At 40.6% G+C, this 21,107-nt stretch overlaps 3 protein-coding genes across 5 annotated transcripts; 2 read left to right on the top strand and 1 right to left on the bottom strand.

Annotated features, from left to right (window-relative positions):
* The first annotated feature begins 581 nt into the window (after positions 1 to 581).
* LOC311042070 (tRNA N(3)-cytidine methyltransferase METTL6-like) lies at positions 582 to 5,953 on the top strand. Its single transcript, XM_084052611.1, has 5 exons — positions 582 to 1,058; positions 1,287 to 1,421; positions 1,965 to 2,135; positions 3,459 to 3,600; positions 4,258 to 5,953. Exons 1-5 carry the CDS (start codon positions 738 to 740, stop codon positions 4,410 to 4,412), a joined length of 924 nt encoding a protein of 307 aa, XP_083908737.1. The 5' UTR covers positions 582 to 737; the 3' UTR covers positions 4,413 to 5,953.
* Positions 5,954 to 7,137: 1,184 nt separating this feature from the next.
* On the bottom strand, positions 7,138 to 10,754 carry LOC311041518 (uncharacterized protein). Of its 2 annotated transcripts, none has more exons than XR_014600422.1 (3): positions 10,545 to 10,754; positions 9,280 to 9,612; positions 7,138 to 8,937 (listed from the first exon to the last, which is right to left on the bottom strand). XR_014600422.1 is itself a non-coding variant. In XM_084051922.1 (3 exons), exons 1-3 carry the CDS (start codon positions 10,615 to 10,617, stop codon positions 8,818 to 8,820), a joined length of 516 nt encoding a protein of 171 aa, XP_083908048.1. In that variant the 5' UTR covers positions 10,618 to 10,754; the 3' UTR covers positions 7,138 to 8,817. The 2 variants fall into 2 exon arrangements, 1 of the variants encoding a protein (XP_083908048.1); XM_084051922.1 differs by having other exon boundaries at positions 9,290 to 9,612.
* Positions 10,755 to 11,978: 1,224 nt separating this feature from the next.
* On the top strand, positions 11,979 to 20,803 carry LOC311042331 (asialoglycoprotein receptor 1-like). Of its 2 annotated transcripts, none has more exons than XM_084053010.1 (6): positions 11,979 to 12,101; positions 13,168 to 13,257; positions 16,298 to 16,525; positions 17,064 to 17,221; positions 17,872 to 17,981; positions 19,475 to 20,803. In XM_084053010.1, exons 1-6 carry the CDS (start codon positions 12,014 to 12,016, stop codon positions 19,620 to 19,622), a joined length of 822 nt encoding a protein of 273 aa, XP_083909136.1. In that variant the 5' UTR covers positions 11,979 to 12,013; the 3' UTR covers positions 19,623 to 20,803. The 2 variants fall into 2 exon arrangements, with proteins under 2 accessions (XP_083909136.1, XP_083909135.1); XM_084053009.1 differs by having other exon boundaries at positions 16,109 to 16,525.
* The last annotated feature ends 304 nt before the right edge of the window (positions 20,804 to 21,107 follow it).

The following is a 21,107-nucleotide window of genomic DNA, read 5'->3' as shown; positions in this document are numbered from 1 at the left end:
CCATGGATCACACGATGGTCGTCATGGATGAACTTCAACCTGGTGTTTGCTTTTTCTCCATTTACGACCCATACATCTACATAAACGTTCAGATTTCAAATATAAAGTGCTTACCCTATGGCCACGGATGTTAACATTATGTACGGGTTCTCAAAAGTACCCGTATCTTCCGTAATGTTCAATAAAAAAACATTTGAATCCGATTGGCGGCCATTTTCTCATAGAGTTATAACGTATCAGAGTGCAATACACCTCTCAGCCGATAGGGTCACGTTCACGTGGTAGTAAGCATGCGGAGAAAATTCGGAGAAAATGGCCACCGATAGGATTAAAATGCTTTTTATTGAACAATATTGAAATTACAGTTACTTCTGAGGAACCGAGTATAATTGGAACATTCCTGGCCATAGGTTAAGCACTTTATATTTGAAATATGAACGTTTACGTAGATTTACGGGCCGTAAATGGAGAAGGTGCAAACACCAAGTTGAAGTTCATCCAGCATATATCAGTCATGTTTCAGGGCTAGTACGGACGGAATTATTTAAGTGACGGACAAGATGTCTTCACGTTGTAAAAAAGGTGTGCACGTTTAGCTGAAAAAAAAAAAGTGTTTATTAAAGAAAGGAAAGCCTGTTTGGGCACATTTTTAAAATTTCATTTCATGTAATTTCAGTTAAGTGTATGAGTAATTTCCCCCCAATGATTTGTGACCTGACAGTAAGGTTTTTAGCAGCATGGCATTCCAGATGAATGGAGAACTGGACTCAGGCGTAGCAGCCCCTGAAGAAGTGAAGGATCAACAACAGATCCAGCCCTCGGCCCCCCCGGCGGGACAAACGAACAACACTGGGATCATACATAGAACTTTGACCAAAGAAGAGTCGGAGAAACTCTCAACTACTGACAGAAGTCTGGTGTGCGACTTCAAACAGCTGAAGCTGGAGAAAGACGCGCAGAAAAACTGGGATTTGTTCTACAAGAGAAACACCACGAACTTCTTCAAGGACAGACACTGGACCACCAGGGAGTTTGAAGAGCTCAAGGCCTGTCGACAGGTAGTGGTTTGCTTCCTAAACAAGTGGTTTCAAGAGAATAAGAATGATATTTTTATTATTCTTTACAAACTGAATAGAATAAGGCCATTCATTCTCTCACTCACTCACTCACACTCACACTCACACTCACTCACTCACTCACTCACTCTCTCTCTCTCTCTCTCTCTCTCTCTCTCTCTCTCTCTCTCTCTCTCTCTCTCTCTCTCTCTCTCTCCTCATGGTTTCCAGTTTGAGTCCCAGCGGCTGGTGTTGCTGGAAGCAGGCTGTGGAGTAGGAAACTGTATCTTCCCCCTCCTGGGAGAGGATCTCAATATATTTGTTTACGCCTGTGACTTCTCACCACGAGCTGTGGACTTTGTCAAGGTAAGGAACATCATCACAGCAATCTGTTGGGTTCATTTTATCCAGTCATCTTTCTTGATAATTCACAGAGGCGCTCTTTAGCGATCAACCCAACCCATATTGCTCTAGTTCAGTGGTTCTCAAATGTTTTGTGCCAAGGACCCCCAAATTAATATGTATTTGACCACGGACCCCCATCTGAAAAGATTTTGTGCCAGGGACCCCCTGAAAATAAAATGTATGTTAAAAATAAATTCAAAATTATTTAAACGTTTTCCAAACATCTTTGATAACGTATGCTATTTTTGAATAGCCAACAAATAAATGGATAAAGAAGTTTAAATGATTATGATGTTATGTTAACTACTTTGGCTGTGGACCCCCTGGAGGTTCCTGGACCCCACTTTGAGAACCACTGCTCTAGTTTAGATGACCAGTGGTTATCAGTGAAAGGATTAGTTAGTATCAATTACAGTAAGGATAGTGCAGAGAAAGAGCTTGTGTCGTCAGCAAGTCTTTTCCCTTGGGGAAATACATTAAAAACGCAAACTCTTCTGTTGACAGCTAAATCCATTGTACAGCCCTGAGCGATGTTGTGCCTTCCAGTGTGACCTGACCCACAGTGATTTGAGGGACAATGTGCCAGAGGGCAGCGTGGACGTGGTTACACTTATCTTTGTCCTGTCAGCCATCCACCCTGACAAGATGAGGCAGGCTCTGGAGAACATCTGCAAGGTAAACACAGCAGGGTGGGAAATGAACACAAAAAGCTTCTAAGTCTTTTGAGTGTGGTTGCTAAGCTTGTATGCTCTACCTCCTCTAGTAGATTACCCTGTACCAAGGCTGTGTAAAGAAGATATGGACACATTCTACGCAATGGCATGCAAGACACACCAGGAGGCAAACTGGAGCTAGAACTCACTGAGAGACCCCGGGTGGACAACAAGCCCAGCGTATGAACAAACAATATTTTTAATAATTGCGATCATTGTCAGATAATCACGTCAGGAAAATAAAAGAAGACATAACCGGTTGTCTTCTGAGCTCAACACTTTTTTTGAGGCATCTAAATAGCACAGATCAGTTTCTGACTGGGTAGTATGGGCTGTCATCATGAGAATTGGTTGACAGGCTGTCACTAATTTACATTCTTGGTGGTCTGATGGTGGTCTGTCATCGCGAGACTGTACTTACTGTACAGTCTGAAAACTACTGAAAGGTACTGAAAATTATATAGCGTGGACATCGAAAAACAAGACATGGTAGTCTTTTGTTTTCCTGAACTGATTATCTGACAATGGTCACAATCATTCAAAGGTAGTGTTTATTCATACACTTATCCACACCCGACTCTCGCTGACTTCAATGCATTCCATCGGCTTCCATTTGCCTCCTAGTGCGGCAAATCTGCCTGGAATGTGCGGTCCAAGAAAGTGATATTCATGTTCTTTCTTTCTTTACATAGCCTAGGGCTGTGCTAGGAAGTTAAGAACCCATGGAAACATTTAAAGTACACCATAATTAATTATTATTTCTCTGCCAGGCGAAGGCGTGGCCAAGACTATGTTTGTGCGCACAAGCGCGCGCGTGTGTGTGTGTGCGCGCAGCTAATCTCTTGCACCATTGCACAGATCGGTGTGAAACTGCACACACACTCCCTGGAGGCCAGAGCAGAACCTCTGCCAAAAAGCTTACACATTGGCCTGTTACAGCACCACCAGAAGGCCGATTCTTGCATATTACTCCTACAGATTTTGTCCCAACATCACGCAAATCGGTACACAGTATCTCTATAGCCATGTGATCATGTCTGATTTTGAATTTTCCATCCTGATTGGCTTCCAATGTTTGCAGGAGTGGCCCGTTTGGAACAAAATGCCTCAAATCATGAACGCAGCGTCCGATTGCCGTGAAACTTTGCACACACATTCCCACCAGTTTTCTATTGCCCAAGGTTTAAAGAGAGGTTGCTTACACAATATAATTGTGTACTTAAAATGTGTTCCCAAAATATTTTCTCTACACTCATTTAAAGCGCTCTGTATTTGCGTCTCCCAGGTGTTAAAGCCAGGAGGTATTGTCCTGTTCAGAGACTATGGCCTTAATGATCACGCCATGCTTCGCTTTAAAGCTGGCAGCAAGCTGGGCAACAACTTCTATGTCCGACAGGATGGTACTAGGTCCTACTTCTTCTCTAAAGGTTAGTATTGTATTTACATTACAGCTGCACATTTCAAATTATTCTTCTTTTTTGTGATAGGGATAGACATTTTCCTTTTTTTTCCAGTTTTAATCTGTTCAGATTAAAATTAAAGGTTTTGTTTGATATATCTTTGATTTATGTGTTTGAATAAATGTAACTTTATTTTTCTATAGACCAGCATTTTTTCTTTTTCTTTTCAATATAATATAATATAATAAAGTAGGTCTCTAAGGACCTGAGAGAAATGTACTTCCATATAAACAGATACAGTCAGTGCCTATTAATCACAGGAGGTAATGGCATTCCTAACCAGAATTCTACAGTTGAATGTAGAGGTGCAATAGTTACTCAAACTAATTGATTTAATCAAGTTTCAAAAATAGCAGCTCTACAAGCTCACAATGCGTCACAATGCAACGTGTTGTGAGCTTGTAGATCGATATTTCTGTGCAACACTGTTGTATGTAAGTATAAAATATTGCTTAATTGATTATTTAGACTAATCAATTTAGTCGATTATAAAAAAAACATGCTTCTTGATTGGCCCTATTTGGATGTTAGCTGTTATGAATGAGATGGCGGATTGTTTTGTTTTGCTGCTGCTCTGATTTTCCTTTTCGTAAAACTTAGCGACCACATTTTCTTTTCTTCCAGAGCTCCTGGCTGAGTTGTTTGAGGCGGCGGGCTTCAACTGTGTGGTCAATGACTATGTCCTCAGAGAAACCATCAACAAAAAAGAGGGCTTATGTGTCCCCAGAGTATTCCTCCAGAGCAAATTCACCAAGCCTGGGCAATCACAGAGCTCCTGATGTTCCTATATATAACCCCAGATAAACATTTGCCTTAGAGGCCCTGAAAATGACATGCATTAATGGAAGGTCATTTGCCAGCATTCGCACATGTGTGACCGTGCCCTTAAGGACTAGAAAGGCAGGCCAGTGACAGAAAGACCACTGTCTCACCTGTGGATTTGGGCAGTGCGTGAAATCGAACATTCTGTCCTGTCCCTCATCATGTACTCCTTTCATGTTGACCATGATCAAGCCCAAAACATTTATCCAATTGTTCTAGTGTAGCTACTCAGCGGCCAACAGAAGAAGGCTGTGGTCATACTGGGTGGCTCCTAAGGGTGAGTGTTGCTTAATGTATTCTCCATCGTACGACACATCAGGCTTGAGTATAACCATGGGACTGCAAAGTGCTGTTATGCAAAAAAATAACATACCTGTTTTGCTAAATGTTTCCTTGGATAATTACTGAAATGCCTATATTGCTGATAAGGGTGCAAAAGCCTAAATACTTTGTTTAAGTTTGATTTTATGTCTCTTTGATCAAAGTGTGCATGCGACTGAAAAGTGGAAGGTTTATTTTTTCTTCTCTATATCGAATGCACCCGGCCAGTTATTTTTGTTATTATATTCTTGAGTGATTGAGCATTTCTTTCCGGACATATCCCATGTCGACAAAATTATGTGGACATGTGCCTGTCTACCTACTGTACACACTATACAATATTAAATGTACCTACATCAGGTTGTTCATAATTGCTGAGGTATAATAACTGCTATTACATCCAAAATGTTTACCCCTCCGCCTATTTCCCACATGTACAATCGATGTAAACGGAGTTCTGGGCATAAGAAAAGCTTAACCCAGGAAGATAGTGGAGCACAATGAAACTGTTATGCTTACTAACAGTACAGGTAGTGCCACACATATTTATAAAGAGGCAAAGACTCTTTATAATCTCATTATCAGAGTCAAAGAGACAAAGGCCGATTAATTTTTACTTGGGCATCGAAAAAGTGACAGTAAAATCCATCAGTTCACAACTTGAAACCTAATTTACCAATTCTGGTCATAATTCTCGTCACAATTGGCGAACATTTGGCAAAAATAGCTGATCTACAAGCTCACAACGTGTCGCTTTGCAGATTGGCTGTTTTCAGCAAACATATTTAATGTAAAAGGGGTAAAAAGGATTGGGCCTATTATAGACCTCTGGTGGACTTCTTCCTGGATCAAGAGTTTCTACTACCCAGAACTAGGGGTGTGCCGATATATCGTCCCACGATATATCGCGATACGTTTTCGTGACGATATGTATCGTTTTGGGGGGAAAAAATATAGTTTTGAGAATTCTTTTTTTTTTATTATTATTATTATTATTATTTTTTTTTTACAATCATTATAATCAGGCATGCAAACAGCCCCGAGGTGAAAAGGGTGACAACATGTTGATTTTTCGGGTCAGATGTCACACTATTGCCCTATTTGGATTGAAAACGGCTATTGTAGCTGAAAAGCTACAAGTTTGCATGTCTGAATAATGCAAAAACAGAATTATTTGTTTGCATTTACTTTTTTCCTCCCCCATATATTTTCATAATAAAAAAAGTGTTTGCAATTGTGAATTTTTATTATTATTTACACCAATAAATTGAGTGATTACATCCACACTGTCATTGAGTAGCTGACATGGCCCAATCATAATTTGTTCGTAAAATAAAAGTAGCTGCAAATGACAAATAATAAGCATGAGAGGCATGAAAATGAATTTTCAAGTTGCTTCCCAGTTTGTGAATTAGAGACGCAATTGATGTTAAGTCTCCCATCAATAATGCTCACACACAAGTTTTCTACAGAATGCAAACTATAAAAAGTGCTCTTTGGAGCACAGGTCTCCGCCAGATCAGGTAGGTTATTCTGGGCCTGCAATGTTGATGGAATATAAAGAATTGGACAGATCTGTCTTGATCACATGATCACACTTGACTATAGAGATAATTTGTACCGATATGCGTGATGTTTGGACAAAATCTGTAGGAGTACTATAATAAATGTGTTTAGCTGTGGCGTGCAAAGATTCACGCAGATCAGTGCAGTTATAGGTAAAAACTAGAATGGGCCTGTTGTAGCGCCACCATGAGGCTGATTTGAAAAATGTCAAGTGGCATTTCTTCATGATCGGCCCAGTGGGTATGGGCAAAACTTCACGGGAATCGCACGCTGTGTTCATGATTTGAGGCATTTTGTTAAAAACGGACCACTCCTGCAAACTTTGGAAGCCAATCTTAGCCAATCAGGATGGAATATGAAAAATCTGAAAGACCTGTTTCGTTTAATGACTATAGAGATACTGTGTACCGATTTGCGGCCCAGTGGGAATGTGCGTGCAAAGTTTCATGGAAATCGCATGCTGCGTGTTTGAGGTATTTTTTATAAAACGGACCAATCCTGCAAACTTTGGAAGCCAATCTTAGCCAGTCAGGCTTCTGCTCTGGCATCCAGTGAGTGTGTGTGCACAGTTTCGCTGCGATCGGGCCTACGGTGCCGGAGATTAGCTGCTCGCAGACAGACGGACACAGACGGACACACTGATGCAAAAAATAGTCTCTGTCTGGCGGAGACAATGAACCAGTAGAATTCAAAAGAAAGAAATACAAAGCCATGATGATTTTTGAATAATGCTATAATAATTGTTTTACATGCTGCACAGAAAAATAAAGTTTGATAAAAGCCAGTAGACAGATGTGCAGAGCCATAGTCCATGAGCCAGAGCCCCAAAATTGAGCAATGATTATCGAAAGAGTGGGCAAAACCATACCTATATTAAATTGTTTATGGGGTCAATGTAAGTAAATACATATATGATAACCTTTCCACAGGAGCAGCTTTTTCATATTTATCACACATTTTGTTCTTTTCCCCATACGTACATGACAGGTGAAAAAATGACAACATTTAAAAAATAGTTATCATAATGAAACTTCCCCAGTTGATTACTTACATGAAGACAATGATTTATCGTATTACAAGTTTTCTGACATTTTATATTTAAATATGCAAATTAGGCATTTAGTGCATGAGCCAGAGCCCCAAAATTGAGCCAGATATTGAATATTCCCTCGTTAAAAACCCTTGACTCCAACATAACAAAATGAAATAATAATTTTGACTCTGGCTTTGTCCAATGTTGATTCTGGAAAGTTATGCAAATTCGGGCATATTTTCCTAATGCCTAATTTGCATATTTAAATATACAATTTCAGAAAACTTGTAATACGATAAATCATTGTCTTCATGTAAGTAATCAACTGGGGAAGTTTCATTATGATAACTATTTTTTAAATGTTATTTTTTCATCTGTCATGTACATATGGGGAAAATAACAATGTGGGATAAATACGAAAAAGCTGCTCCTGTGGAAAGGTTATCATATATTTATTTACTTATATTGACCCTATAAACAATTTAATATAGGTATGGTTTTGCCCACTCTTTCGACAATGAAATGTTGTCTGGCTCATGGACTAATATGGTTAGACGCCGGTTCCAGAGACATATGGCCAGCCACATGGCCCCATGGCTCATACATGTGATTTCATTTCAACAGAACAAGACCTCTCAGAGACTTTCACCACAAGCTTGAGCAAAATCGACCTACACATCGGTTTAACATTCTGCTACTGCAACACTGTGGTTTCCTGCCTTAAAGTGAAGCTTATAGCCCTCCATAAGAACACATAAACAGTGGCGTTAAGGTCGTTAAGAGGAAATGACAAGATTACCCAAGATGACATCCTTTTTCTGTCAAAATCTTGTGAATTTTCATTTTGGCATCATTAAGCGATTGATAATCACAGTGAATAAATCAGCATATGGCCTTTGTACAGTTACAAAAGCATATCATGTATAATAAAGCAGTGGTTGGAAGTTGGAACACAACTTTGACACATTAGATTGCTAAACTTGCCATGTAAATAAAAAACGAACATCCTGCTACTGTGAGCACAACAGATGTGGTTTCCTGTCTTGAAGCGAGGCTTACATGGCCCGCTGTGACAAGAAACACAGTGTGACCACTGAGAGGAACATGCACAACCTAAAGATCAAACACTTTTAAAAGTCACATGTTGCAACACTGACAATTTTGATCTAAAATATGTAATGTTATGTCTTTTATTATCTGTTACTCAGAGGAGCTGCTTGGTATTGAATAGTTTGTAATAAGTAAATGAAATATTTGATTTTGCAGGGATTTCATACTTATTTTATTTGACAGCCAGTGTTGTCAGACTTTAATTGGGATAACTGGACTGATAAGCTGTAGAGTATTTTGTCCAGTGATTCATAGTAGAAGATGTTCTCCTCATGATGAAGAGGAGTTCCTGTATTCAATAAGTTTAAGCCATTGGACGCAAAATCCTAGGCCTACTCAGGTACTGTAGAAAACAAATCTAGAAGAGAAGAGAAGAGGATCCCTCCGGGTAGCTGGCTGGCTCCTGCATCAAAGCTGTCAGACAAGAACTCCAGCTGTTGGATGGTTCTGACCTTGACAGGCAAGAGAAGAGATTATACTTGTGCTGATAAATGTAGCCAGTCAATTAACCAAAGGACATTGACTGGACTTTAGTAAATGATACAAGTATTAGTAACTATGATATACAGTAAATTTAATTAAATGATATGGTCAAATTACTAAGAAATTGTGCAACCACAATGGACCTGGAATAGATGGAATAAAAAAAGACATGAATCAAGGTGACAACCAAGAAAGAGAAACTGAACAGGATCACAGGAACTATAACAAGGAGGACGTCAATGTAACATAAACATCTTTACAAATGAGAAGTTAACATAAAATACAATAAAACCTGATCCACAGATAGGTACCTTATTTCACATCTATCCCGACAATGTGCCCCATGTATGCTGTATCGCCATTCTCACATTCAGCGTTGCACTGAAATGCCCCTTTGTCTTTCAGGGTCAGCCGTACAATCTCTGTCACCACCTGACGCAGTCTGATGTCGCCCTCTATCACTGTCTCGTTAACAGTGGTAATGTACCTGCTGACATCAGTCAGTTTGGTACTGGGATATTGATACCATGCCACCTCAACAAGGCCGCATAGCCTGAAGTTGTACCGTGCCTTACAGGTAAGTGTAGCCGATGTGCCCTCATCCTGAGTGATTTGCCGCCTTGGGTATGTGAGATTTAAATTACCTGGAGGAGAGAGACACAAACAAAATGCAATTTCTCACAGTACTGCTCATGTTGATGTATTTTGTCTATGGAAAAGGTGTCTCAAAGTGACAAAGGGCAACCTGTTAGGCTGGGTGCTCTTATCAAAACTATAACATGAAATAACAATAAAATCAGTAAGGTCTGAGGAAGAGCCTCCTGGCTCGAAAAATCACCATTAAAAATACCCATGAGGGGAGAAGTATTCTGGTGCGCAGATTTTATTGTTATTTCATGATGTATTTTATGTAACCTGTCTTGCCCTGTGGTCACCATGAGGAACACCTTGGACAAAAAATGACTCTAGTGTGATGTCTTCAGAGATTTAGACCAGGCTGTATGATTTAAAATAATCACTCAGTCAATTATATCAATACAATTATAAATTAAATTGGTATTATAAAACACTTTATTTTGGGTAAAATGACCAAATATTCACTTATAATACTCTCCACATTTGAATGACACCGTAATACTTTACTTTGCAATGACCTCATTCTGTATTCAACTATGGAATAGTACTGTATGCAGAACATTTCAGTGCTTACATTTCATGGTAAACTTTCTGTTTGTGTACACCTTAAGAGCATTAATTTGTGCTTACAATATGTTACTATAGCTTAATATACAGGTTAATACACTGGGGTGATGCTGTACCATTGTGAAGTGTTACCAAAAAGGTATTTGCATACAACATAAACAATTCAAAAAGCACAGGGTTAAATACGTTTCAAACTGTTGGGCTATAAATTCACAATTTACAAATGTGTCACTATGTATATATATATGTACATGAATAAATTCACCCCTACTGCATTAATTATTTGTGTTCAGAGAAAGAATACTCAAAACGGTGCAAAAAGCATTGTGTGATATGTCTGTGCCACAGTGAATAAAAACTACTGTTACTGTACCTGGGTCGAACGCTGATGCAAATTGTAAGAGTGTCACCACCAACAGTACTTTGGATCCACCAAGCCAAATCATCCTCAATCACTCACACACAAGTTAATGAAAGGGCTGTTGTAGACACAGTAGAACAGAATGTTGCAGAGACAAGTTGAAGGTACAATCACACATGCCAAACGCATGCTTATTTTGCTGCAACAAAATAGAAACTGCATGTGCTCCGACCACAAAGCAGGCAAGAGAGGGGGTCGACGCATTCTGTACAGTACATGTGGTTGTTTGTGTGTGTGTGTGTGTGTGTGTGTGTGTGTGTGTGTGTGTGTGTGTGGGGGTGGTGGATGTTGACCTGTGTACAGTTCTGAGTAATGTTCCATTGTCTAGTTTAAGATGGGATACATTGTAAATTAGTTAGTTAGTTTATTTTGGTCATGTTTTTTTTTAAACAAAACAGTCGAACATACAACCTAGTCAACAAGATGACTATTTGGCCGAAAAGGTATGGGCTGAAGCCGAAGCTTATTTTGCCCACCTTATCACCATTTAAAATAAATTATCACTGTAGCAGAAAACGTAAGAGCAAACAAAAGAAAATGAACTATCACAAAGCTTCAAATATTACATTTCAGAACCGACGAAACAAAAAGAAACAACATCTCGGTTTACATTAGTTTATCAGACGTAAACAATTTGTATATACCTTTTACTAATTATATTATAACATCACTAGAAGCATTTATACCATCACTGTTTAAAATTATTATTACTATTTGTATTCATTTCTTTACTTTTTATCTTCCAATTGTTAGGTTACATTTGTATTTATTATTTGTATAAATATATATCTCAATAACTCACTTTCTACATATATGAAGTGATTGCTTCCTACTTATAATTTATGCATTCAAATACACATCCATAAACATATTTCTCCACATATGTATATGCGCAAATGTATGTATGCACACAGACACACACACACACACACACACACACACACACACACACACACACACACACACACACACACACACACACACACACACACACACACACACACACACACACACACACACACACACATATATGGACGCTTTCATCTTTTTACTTATTCATTGTATTGATGCTATATTATACTTTGGTACACACTTGCACATGCTTTGTCCATGCAGTGTCAAGCTGTACCGACACTGTATTGCTGTACTGCCAGCCTGTGTCATGGCATAGAAATTAGATTTTAGAGAGAGAGAGAGAGAGAGGGGAGAAGATAGAACATTTGTTGGAAAAGGGGTATTTGTAATCCAGCAAGAACCACTTACGTGGGAAGTATGTGATTTTTAATACTTCTTCTTTTTTTGTGGGTGATTTCCAAACTCGAACACGCACACACACATCTTGTGAAATAAATGCCTAGACAGTGTCAGTGTTAAAAAGAGAACCAAGTGTGCTGTTTAACATTTGGATCCACTGCGCCGTCATGGAGGACATAGAGATGGCAGATTATGTAAATTCTCAGGACTTAGATGAGAGAAAGGGGGTAGGGGTGAAAAAGAGACATGATACAGGTAAGACTGCTCATCAATGGACAGAATGTTTATTACGGTACAGGGGTATGAAATTACAAATGTGTGGTATTGACTAATTCAAGGCAGGTTACTTGCCAGGGTACTACATAGAATATCTGTCGTAAGCTTACAAGATGCATGTGAGAGAAAATCAGCGAATCACATTGAATGTGATTGAAATGTCCCACTTTGCCACCACCACGCAGTCTTTTAACCACTTAAACCCTATGTATGTACTTACTTAGTTACCATATACTTAGTATTTAGTTACAATACTTAGTGACCAGATACTTAGTACTTAGTTACAATACTTAGTGACCAGATTCCCCAGGTGGCTTTATACTAGGGCCGCTAATATTTATCTCTACAGTATACCAAATCTCTTTGAGGAAAATAGCTGATCTACAAGTTCACAACACACCATGTTGCGAAGCGTTGTGAGCTTGTAGATTGGCTATTTTTGCTGGATGTTTGCAGTAGAATGTGGAGGCTCAAGTGGTTAAAGACAATGCCAGGATAGATTAAATGAATTTAAATAGAACAAGTTCAGCCATGCTGGAGATGTTTAAAACATGGCATGAGCATTAGGAAAATAATCAGCCAGATTTGTATTGATTAACACTACAGAAAGTATGCAGAGATTTCTTTTCAATACTGCAATCTCTGCAGGACCACAGTGGAACCAAGCCCCCAGGGCTTTTGGTGTTATTTAACAATCTTTTTAAACTGTACCTTAATAAAGTATTCAATCAATCAATCAAATTATTGATTTGTAATTTGTGTGACAGCACTTCTTATAGACCCATGACAAAATGTTATTATCTAAATTTCTCAAAATGTTGCAACAGTGTTGTAACAAATGTCTTGCATGCTTACATGATTTCTTAAAAACTGCTTCCTCTTCATGGTTACGTGTGTGTGTGTGTGTGTGTGTGTGTGTGTGTGTGTGTGTGTGTGTGTGTGTGTGTGTGTGTGTGTGTGTGTGTGTGTGTGTGTGTGTGTGTGTGTGTGTGTGTGTGTGTGTGTGTGTGTGTGTGTGTGTGTGTGTGTGTGTGTGTTCTACCAGGGTCAAAAGTCTACAGTGTGGTTGCCATCAGCTTTGGCTTATTGTGCATCCTTCAAGCCACTCTCAACATTTCCCTGCGGATGTTTTCCTGTGAGTATTAATTAATTAAACAATTAATAAAAGCACAGGATATAATACACTCCTGTTCCCCCCAGGCATCTCCAGGACGTGCTGGGAATGCCATGTCCTTTTGCAGTATAACAAATATTTTGTTATATGCGTGTTCTTTCAAAAGGTGAAAATATATGCTGCATTGTGTGATAGTTTTGATCACATGGCCTGAAAATAATGACATTGGCCGGGTTTCCCAAACAGCTTCGTAGAGATGCTTCGTAGAGATGCTGCGCAGGTCCGACGACGGGTCTAATGTGTGTCGTCACAGGCGTTAGCAGGCACGTAGATTTCAGGTCACGCCCTCAGCAGCCACGTAGATTTCAGGTCATGCGCAGCCTACTCAACTTGCGTAAGGGCCTCCTACACAGCAAACCTACGCTCCCTCATTAGTAGCAGGTGGTTGTAACCTGGCAACGTGCCATCTAAACTGGCTTCACGAGACACCATAGTCGTAGGTTCTCCAGTGCAGGGAGTTACGTGTGTGCTAAAACTACATTCTGCCATCAGCACGCACGAAGCCTACCTACTCCCCGCCTCCTGGGAGAGACGTGGACTCAGTGCTGTTCAATGCAGCAGTTTGTAACGAGCGCCCTGGGCCGCCTGTAACACCCTTCGTAGCGAAATAGATCTATGAAAAGACCGACACACACACACACACACACACACACACACACACACACACACGTGTGTATGTGTGTGTGTGTGTGTGTATATATATATATATATATATATATATATATATATATATATATATATATACACACACACACACACACACACACACACACACACACACACACACACACACACACACACACACACACACACACACACACACACACACACACACACACACACATACGGCCGTCATTTATATATATATATATAAATTACGTCCGGGCCGGTGCGTAACGTCCCCCCAAAAAAACCCAGACATACAAGCTGTCAACGCACTGCGACATGCCGTGTCGATAGCTTGCAGATCTGTTCTTTTGGGTAGGGCGAGCGGCTGCAGTGCTTCGTCCTTTATGCATGAACCCGAAGTTTACAAATCGTACTCTCACGGATGATCCGATCATCTAATAAAAATATTAAGCATATGCCAAGTTAACTAAAGGTATATAAATGATGCTGAGCTAAATATGTTTCCTTAATTTCGAAGTTTTATAGTTAAACGTTATGATGAAAGTGCAGTTCCTCTCACAAAGTGACAGCTGTGAATGGTTAAAAAATCTTTTGAAAATAGCAGATCTACAAGCTCACAACGCCTCATAAGCTTGTAGATGTAATTTAATGCATAAATATATTATTCAAACGTTGTATTTACAGTGGACTGCTTCACGACATCTGACAATTGGCTCTGTCACCGACAGCCTTTTTATCGGATCATGCTATAATTTATCAACGCCGGGTTCATGAATGTAGTGGAAACAGTGAATTGGGATCGAGCCCGAAGTTCCCAATCGCCAGCCCAACGCGTTACCAGTCATGCCAATAAGACTGAGCCCGATAGTTAGGTCTTTTGCACGCAACTTCTCGCTAATTTGACTGTGGGAGCAACACCCGCTCGCCCCAAAATAACATATCTGCAAGTTATATCAACACGGCATGTCGCAGTGTGTTTGTTGGATGTATGTCTGTTTTTTTTGGGGAGGCGTCGCCCGTTACGCGCCGTTATATATATATCTATATATCTATATATATCTGTATCTATCTATATAGATATATAGATATATAGATATATTCCTAAACTTTCCTAAAGTAAATTCCCCCCATTGGTGCTAAAAGCTGTCAATCATGCAGGGGGACGCCCCCTCTATCCTCTGAATTTTTTTTGAACGGCGCACAATGGCCGCCGTGTTCATTTAAGATCATTGAAATGTCACCTTAAAATGCATTTTAATACATTACAGAATGTACCTATAAAAATGTAAGTGTCAAATACATATAAAGGTAAGTTAGATAAAGGTGCGACTTTATCTTAGTATGTTTGCAAAATCCTGTATACATATATATATATGTATGCAAAGGGTGTTTAAACTATAGTAGGAAAGCACTACGTAGTTGACGTAGGCTACGTCCAGGAGCTCTTTACGCGCATGCTGCCTCCGGAGTGTAGTTTTAGCACAGACGTTAACACCGTGCGCTTGAGCACCTGCGAAGATGGTGTCTCCAGAAGCCAGTTAAGGGCACACACAGCTGCTACTAACGAAGATAGTGCGCAGCGGGGTTGCTACTGCGCAGCTGCGTGGAGGCTCCTACGCAGGTTCTAGGCTACGCACAAGCTCAAATTCGTTTGGGAAACCCGGCCATTGACACAGCGCTATTGCACATTGCTCAATGAGGCTTTAACTTCTCATGCTCAGTGGTTTGAGCTCACTTTTCATTCAAATGCAGGATAAAAACAAGGCAGAGTAATAGAGTAAATAGATTTTCCCGGTAGACTAGTCTTAATGCATTGCAAGGTCAAGATTAAAGGGATAGTTCACCCCCAAATGACTTTTTTTCTATCGATTAATCACCCCATGGAGACTTCATGGATATCTTTAGTTTTTTGTCGCATTCCTAAGCCAATAATTTGATGACCGGTAGGAGACACAAAGAGTCTCCTTTGTGTCACCTTCCGGAACCGCTGCCTACCGGTCCGCTGGTGATCAAATTATTGGCTTAGGAATGCGACAAAAAAAAATATATATCCATGAATTCAAGTCTCCATGAGTATTCGATAGAAAAAAATATTTTTTGGGGGTGAACTATCCCTTTACGTTTAACTGCACTAAACACAGAAAGTGTGTTATAAGAACCTTCATATCTCAATTGCCTTCAGATGAGTCTTGTGAAGAGTATGACCACCAGTTATCACACAACATTGTGATGCCAACTAATGACATCACAGACCTGGCTCAAGGAGAGAGAAACCAACTAAACAATCTAAGGAAGCAAAAGAAGCGTTTACAGGCTGGTTATGACAGGTTGCAGACCAGGTATGCTGACTGTACCAGGAACCTGACTGCAGATGCAGATCGGAGGAACCAGTTGCAGGCTAGTTATGAACGGATGGAGACCAGGTATGATGACTGCACCCGGAACCTCACAGCAGTGGCAGATAAGAACCAGTTGGTGGAGCGCTTCAACGCTTTGACCAGAGAGAGAGACCGGTTGAGGAACGATGTCAGTAAATTGATGAATCGCATAGCGGCGCTTGAGAATGAGAGACGGACGCGTTCCACCCGAGCTCTACATGGTGAGTGATGGAGATGATACCTTGCAAACAATTTACATTTTAATACAGTTGAAGCATTCTCTTTTAGCGGCAATGCCCTGCTTTGCTTTCATTAACAGTAACACACATTCCCAACTTGGAATGGCCCAGTACTGCGGCAACTGCTACTGGGTACTGCTGCTCAAGTGCTTTGATTAACACCCCTACAAAACAAAAGTTTCAAAATTAATAGATAAATCAATTCTAAATCGTTTCAAAACTTTTCAAAAATACTGTAAGGATGCCTTAACAATACTTTGTGAGGGAAATGTGTTTGATAAATTTGTCGAGTCATTTGCAGCTTGAAGGTTAATTCGTGAATATGAGATGACCAATAGTAGAGGGCATACACTTTCAACAAGCAAACTCTCTTAAGCTTAATTTGTCATAGGACGGTGTTGCTTGCTGGCAAGTACAGATTTTTGCACTATAAATTAGGCTTCATAATTCTTAGATATTACAGTACCATCATCCCAACGTGTTATTCATCATTCATTCCATCCTGTGTCGTTGTGTTTAGGACCAGAGCAACAGCATCAGGTGTGTCCAGTAGGGTGGAGCTTACACCTGTCCAGCTGTTACCTGGTGTCCTCTGAGCTCAACAGCTGGGAGGGGGCCAGGCTGGACTGCTTGAAGAGAGGAGCTCACCTAGTGGTGATAAACAACAGAGAGGAACAGGTGTGTGTGTGTGTGTGTGTGTGTGTGTGTGTGTGTGTGTGTGTGTGTGTGTGTGTGTGTGTGTGTGTGTGTGTGTGTGTGTGTGTGTGTGTGTGTGTGTGTGTGTGTGTGTGTGTTTCTGAAACCAAATTTATACTTAGTTGTGCGTTTGTGTCAGATGCTTACAGTAAGTATAAATCAAGCGTAGAGTAGTTGCCTGCTCTGAGTCTGTACACACAAGCCACTGTCATTTTAAAATAAACTCATTTGTCCCACGTAAAGCTTTTGAGGAATAGACTACAGAAGAAAAGCATTTTTTTTAAATATATTTGTTCAGCGTGCTCACTTCCCATAAAAAAATCGAAACATTTTCCAAATTGAATAAGGTTATACAGTATCATGATTATGATAAACTCTCAACGTCAAAGAATGTCCTAAAAAGTCTACTAGCAGTCCAACACACTTTATGTGTGGAGGGGAATTAAATAATGACATTCTTTGGAAGACTTTTCGTCGGAGCAGGAATGAAATCCCAGTCCCCGGTAGTACTATGACCATTTTCTAACCAACCATGTGATGAATTAGAAATGTACTGTATGACTTTTTTTTTTTTGACAACAATTTTATATGAATATTCTGTAAACCTATTATACTTGAATCATGGCCAACAGGTAGCGCTCCACAATGGCTCAGATATCCCTGTTGACGCGTGGATCGGTCTGTCTATCAGGGACAGGATGGGAAGGTGGACATGGGTGGATGAAACCCCACTGAACACAAGGTGATAATTCATTGAGAACTAGAAAAAGTGCTCCTCGGAGCACAGGTCTCCGCCAGGTCAGGTACGTTATTCTGGCCTCCTGGTGGCGCTATAATAGGCCAATGTGAAAAGGGTGCCATTTATTCTTGGGTCTTTCATGGCAATCAGACACTGCATTCATGATTTGAGGCATTTTGTTCCAAAAATGTGTTTTGCTAAATTAGACCTGCTGGTGGCGCTATAACAGGCCAATGTGAAAAGGGTGGCATTTCTTCCTCGGCCTAGTGGGAATATGCGTGTGAAAATTCACGGAAATCGCAAGCTGCGTGCATAGTTTGAGGCTTTTTGTTCAAAACAGACCAATCCTGCAAACTTTGGAAGCCAACCATAGGCAATGAGGATGGAATATGGGAAATCGGACAGATTTGTGTTGATCACATGACTATAGAGATACTGTGTACTGATTTGCATGACGTTTGGATAAAATCTGTAGGAGTAATGTAAAAAAATCACACCCAGTGTGAAGTGGGCGGTGTCACAGTGGTCATCACAGTGATGGAAGTTGACTTAAAGAAAAGTAATATTTCTGAAGTGTGTGGTGTGTGTGTTCACTTAAAAAAAACATAAATGTGTTTTTAAGTGCATAGTCCTATTTATAGGGCTATGCACATGTGTCATGTGTTTCACTAGCCAATCACTGTCCTGAATAGAGTCAACCAGTGTACAATGGTGGCCAATCACGGTGCAGGGTTAGGGGGATACAATGGTGGCCAATCACAGCGCAGGGTTGGGGGGGTACAATGGGTGGGGGGGGGTACAATGGTGGCCAATCACAGTGCAGCGAATGTCCAAACCTCACATATAGGGGCGGTTGCACCGTCCAAAAATGGGCTTTGCACAAATCGGCCTCCTGGTGGCGCTATAACAGGCCCATGTGAAAAAATTGTGTGCAAAGTTTCGGAGCAACCGGGCCAACGGTGCCGGAGATTAGCTGCTAACACACAGACAGGACGGACACACACGGACACACGGACGGACGGACGGAGGGTAAAACGCCATGCCTTTCGACGTGGCGGAGACAACAATGATGATTTGTCCCGGACGGCTGGCGTAGCAGTCCGGGCACCTAGGCTGCTGATGAGCCTGACAGCGTGTTGCGGGTTCGAATCCCGATTCCGATGACCTTTGCTGCGTGTCACCCCCTGTCAGACTACTGTATACTATAAAATAAAGGCTGAAGAAGACAAAAAAATGTCTTCAAAAGATTTTCCTGTGTGGATAAACATATCCATCAAATACCTAAAATGTACAATTTATTTTATAATGAGTGATGTAAATCATATATCGGATAGGATTCAATTTCAAAAACAGCAAAAGTAGCAGATCTACAAGCTCAACGCTGCTTTGCACCGCGTGTCAAGCTTGTAGATCTGCTGCTTTTGATGCTTTTGTGTGACGCTGTAATATGATCAAAGGGCATTCATTTACGAAAAAAACAATGTTTTGTATTCTAGGTTTTGGGCAGACCAACAGCCAGCCAGTGGGGGCTCCAGATATCAGGACTGTGTGTACTCTAGTCAAATCCAGCCTCTGATGGCCAGTTGGCATAATGCTCCTTGTGGAACTTCACTTAACTGGCTATGTGAGAAAGAGCTCATGTGATCCATTAGCTTATAGTTTTATCATACAGTGCACTGCTATGTATGGAAAGACAGGCATGTACACAAATGAATGCATATATGCTTTCTACGCTCCTTTTGACATTTCATTGACACACTCACACTAACTCACGCATGCACGCGCGCACACACACACACACACACACACACACACACACACACACACACACACACACACACACACACACACACACACACACACACACACACACACACACACTCATACGCGTGTGCGCACACACACACACACACACACACACACACACACACACACACACACACACACTGCTTGTTATTACTTCAAAGAAAGGTATATACAGTAGGCACCAGTTACCAGGTAATGATGTCACGCTACATCAGAGCCATTACATTAGGTAGCTTTTTGGATTTTGAATATAGAATTTTGGTGTTATTATTATGTTATGTTGGTGAATTGAATACATAGGACCAGGCCCGGATTAACCCTCTGTGGTGCCCCTGGGTGACCTCAAGTTGAAGTGGCCATTGTCGCCCGTTTTTCTTTAATAACACAGGCTAGGAAGGTCGGACGGCGACAAACTAGATACCTGAGTAGGTAGAACTCAAGTTAACTTTGAGTCAGTTTTTCTTGAGTTTTTCCGTCGGCCTTACCGTTAGGCCGCTAGAGGCATTTGAAATGTCTTTTATGGGGGGTAATAGATTTATTTTTTTATCATGTGGTGCCCTCATTGGCTGGTGCCCCAGGGCACTCGCCCCCAACCGCCTATGGATGATCCGGCCTTGCATAGGACCCAATGGAAACAAGACCGGAAGGACTTTTTTGGTGTTATATCCTTTTAGACCAAGTGTTTGACTGCTGTTGGCATTTCTTCCAAATAAAGTATTCAATCAAACAATCAGCTATACATGAATTGTTTTTGGAAGACCTTATTTTGCATGCATTACGTTGATTATTGAATGTACATATGGGTGTTTATTCATTCCATTTTCAAGGCTTACTATTGTTTGTTTGTAATGTTGAGGAGGACCACGCAATTTAAACTCACTCAAGTGACCACTACATAAATTAGTGTGAATCAAAATATTCTATATTTGTAACCTGCGCACACCCTTCCTAAACACTAGAGGGCAGTGTTATGGTGACATATTTCTTCAGCATTGCATGATACAACTTACCAAAATATACTGTTACTAGACCATACCCGGTCGACGCATCCGTGGGGGGATATGCGCACATGATCTGGCAACCCGGGAGGCGACATTGTTTGACACATAAACGCTAATAAGAAGCTGAGATTTGATGAAATTGAAAAACGGGCTTCACAGTTAAGTTCAGATGGTAATGGTCAATGGCTGTGTGCGAAATCAGAGCAATTGCTCCAGCCAGTGAGGAGAACCGGGTAGTGACACCACTACAAACAGACACCACTACAAACAGACAGACAGAGGTTACTAGAATTATAGTAGGATACTGGGTTGAAAAGTAAAT

The sequence above is a fragment of the Gymnoscopelus microlampas genome (genome assembly GCF_963454915.1).
Source record: "Gymnoscopelus microlampas genome assembly, chromosome: 3".
Taxonomy (NCBI): Eukaryota; Metazoa; Chordata; class Actinopteri; order Myctophiformes; family Myctophidae; genus Gymnoscopelus; species Gymnoscopelus microlampas.
Note: the sequence above shows the minus strand (reverse complement) of the source record. Positions and strands in the feature narration are given on the sequence as shown.

Bases quoted from the DNA above. Each gene is read 5' to 3' on its own strand.
- LOC311042070 (XM_084052611.1), top strand. From the start codon at position 738: ATGGCATTCCAGATGAATGGAGAACTGGACTCAGGCGTAGCAGCCCCT. The intron at 1,059-1,286 runs GTAGTGGTTTGC...CATGGTTTCCAG, and splicing joins AGCTCAAGGCCTGTCGACAG to TTTGAGTCCCAGCGGCTGGT. The intron at 3,601-4,257 runs GTTAGTATTGTA...CTTTTCTTCCAG, and splicing joins GTCCTACTTCTTCTCTAAAG to AGCTCCTGGCTGAGTTGTTT.
- LOC311041518 (XM_084051922.1), bottom strand. From the start codon at position 10,617: ATGATTTGGCTTGGTGGATCCAAAGTACTGTTGGTGGTGACACTCTTA. The intron at 9,613-10,544 runs GTACAGTAACAG...TCTCTCCTCCAG, and splicing joins TGCATCAGCGTTCGACCCAG to GTAATTTAAATCTCACATAC. The intron at 8,938-9,289 runs GTGAAATAAGGT...TTGCCTGTCAAG, and splicing joins GGCACATTGTCGGGATAGAT to GTCAGAACCATCCAACAGCT.
- LOC311042331 (XM_084053009.1), top strand. From the start codon at position 12,014: ATGGAGGACATAGAGATGGCAGATTATGTAAATTCTCAGGACTTAGAT. The intron at 16,526-17,063 runs GTGAGTGATGGA...CGTTGTGTTTAG, and splicing joins TTCCACCCGAGCTCTACATG to GACCAGAGCAACAGCATCAG. The intron at 17,982-19,474 runs GTGATAATTCAT...TTTGTATTCTAG, and splicing joins GAAACCCCACTGAACACAAG to GTTTTGGGCAGACCAACAGC.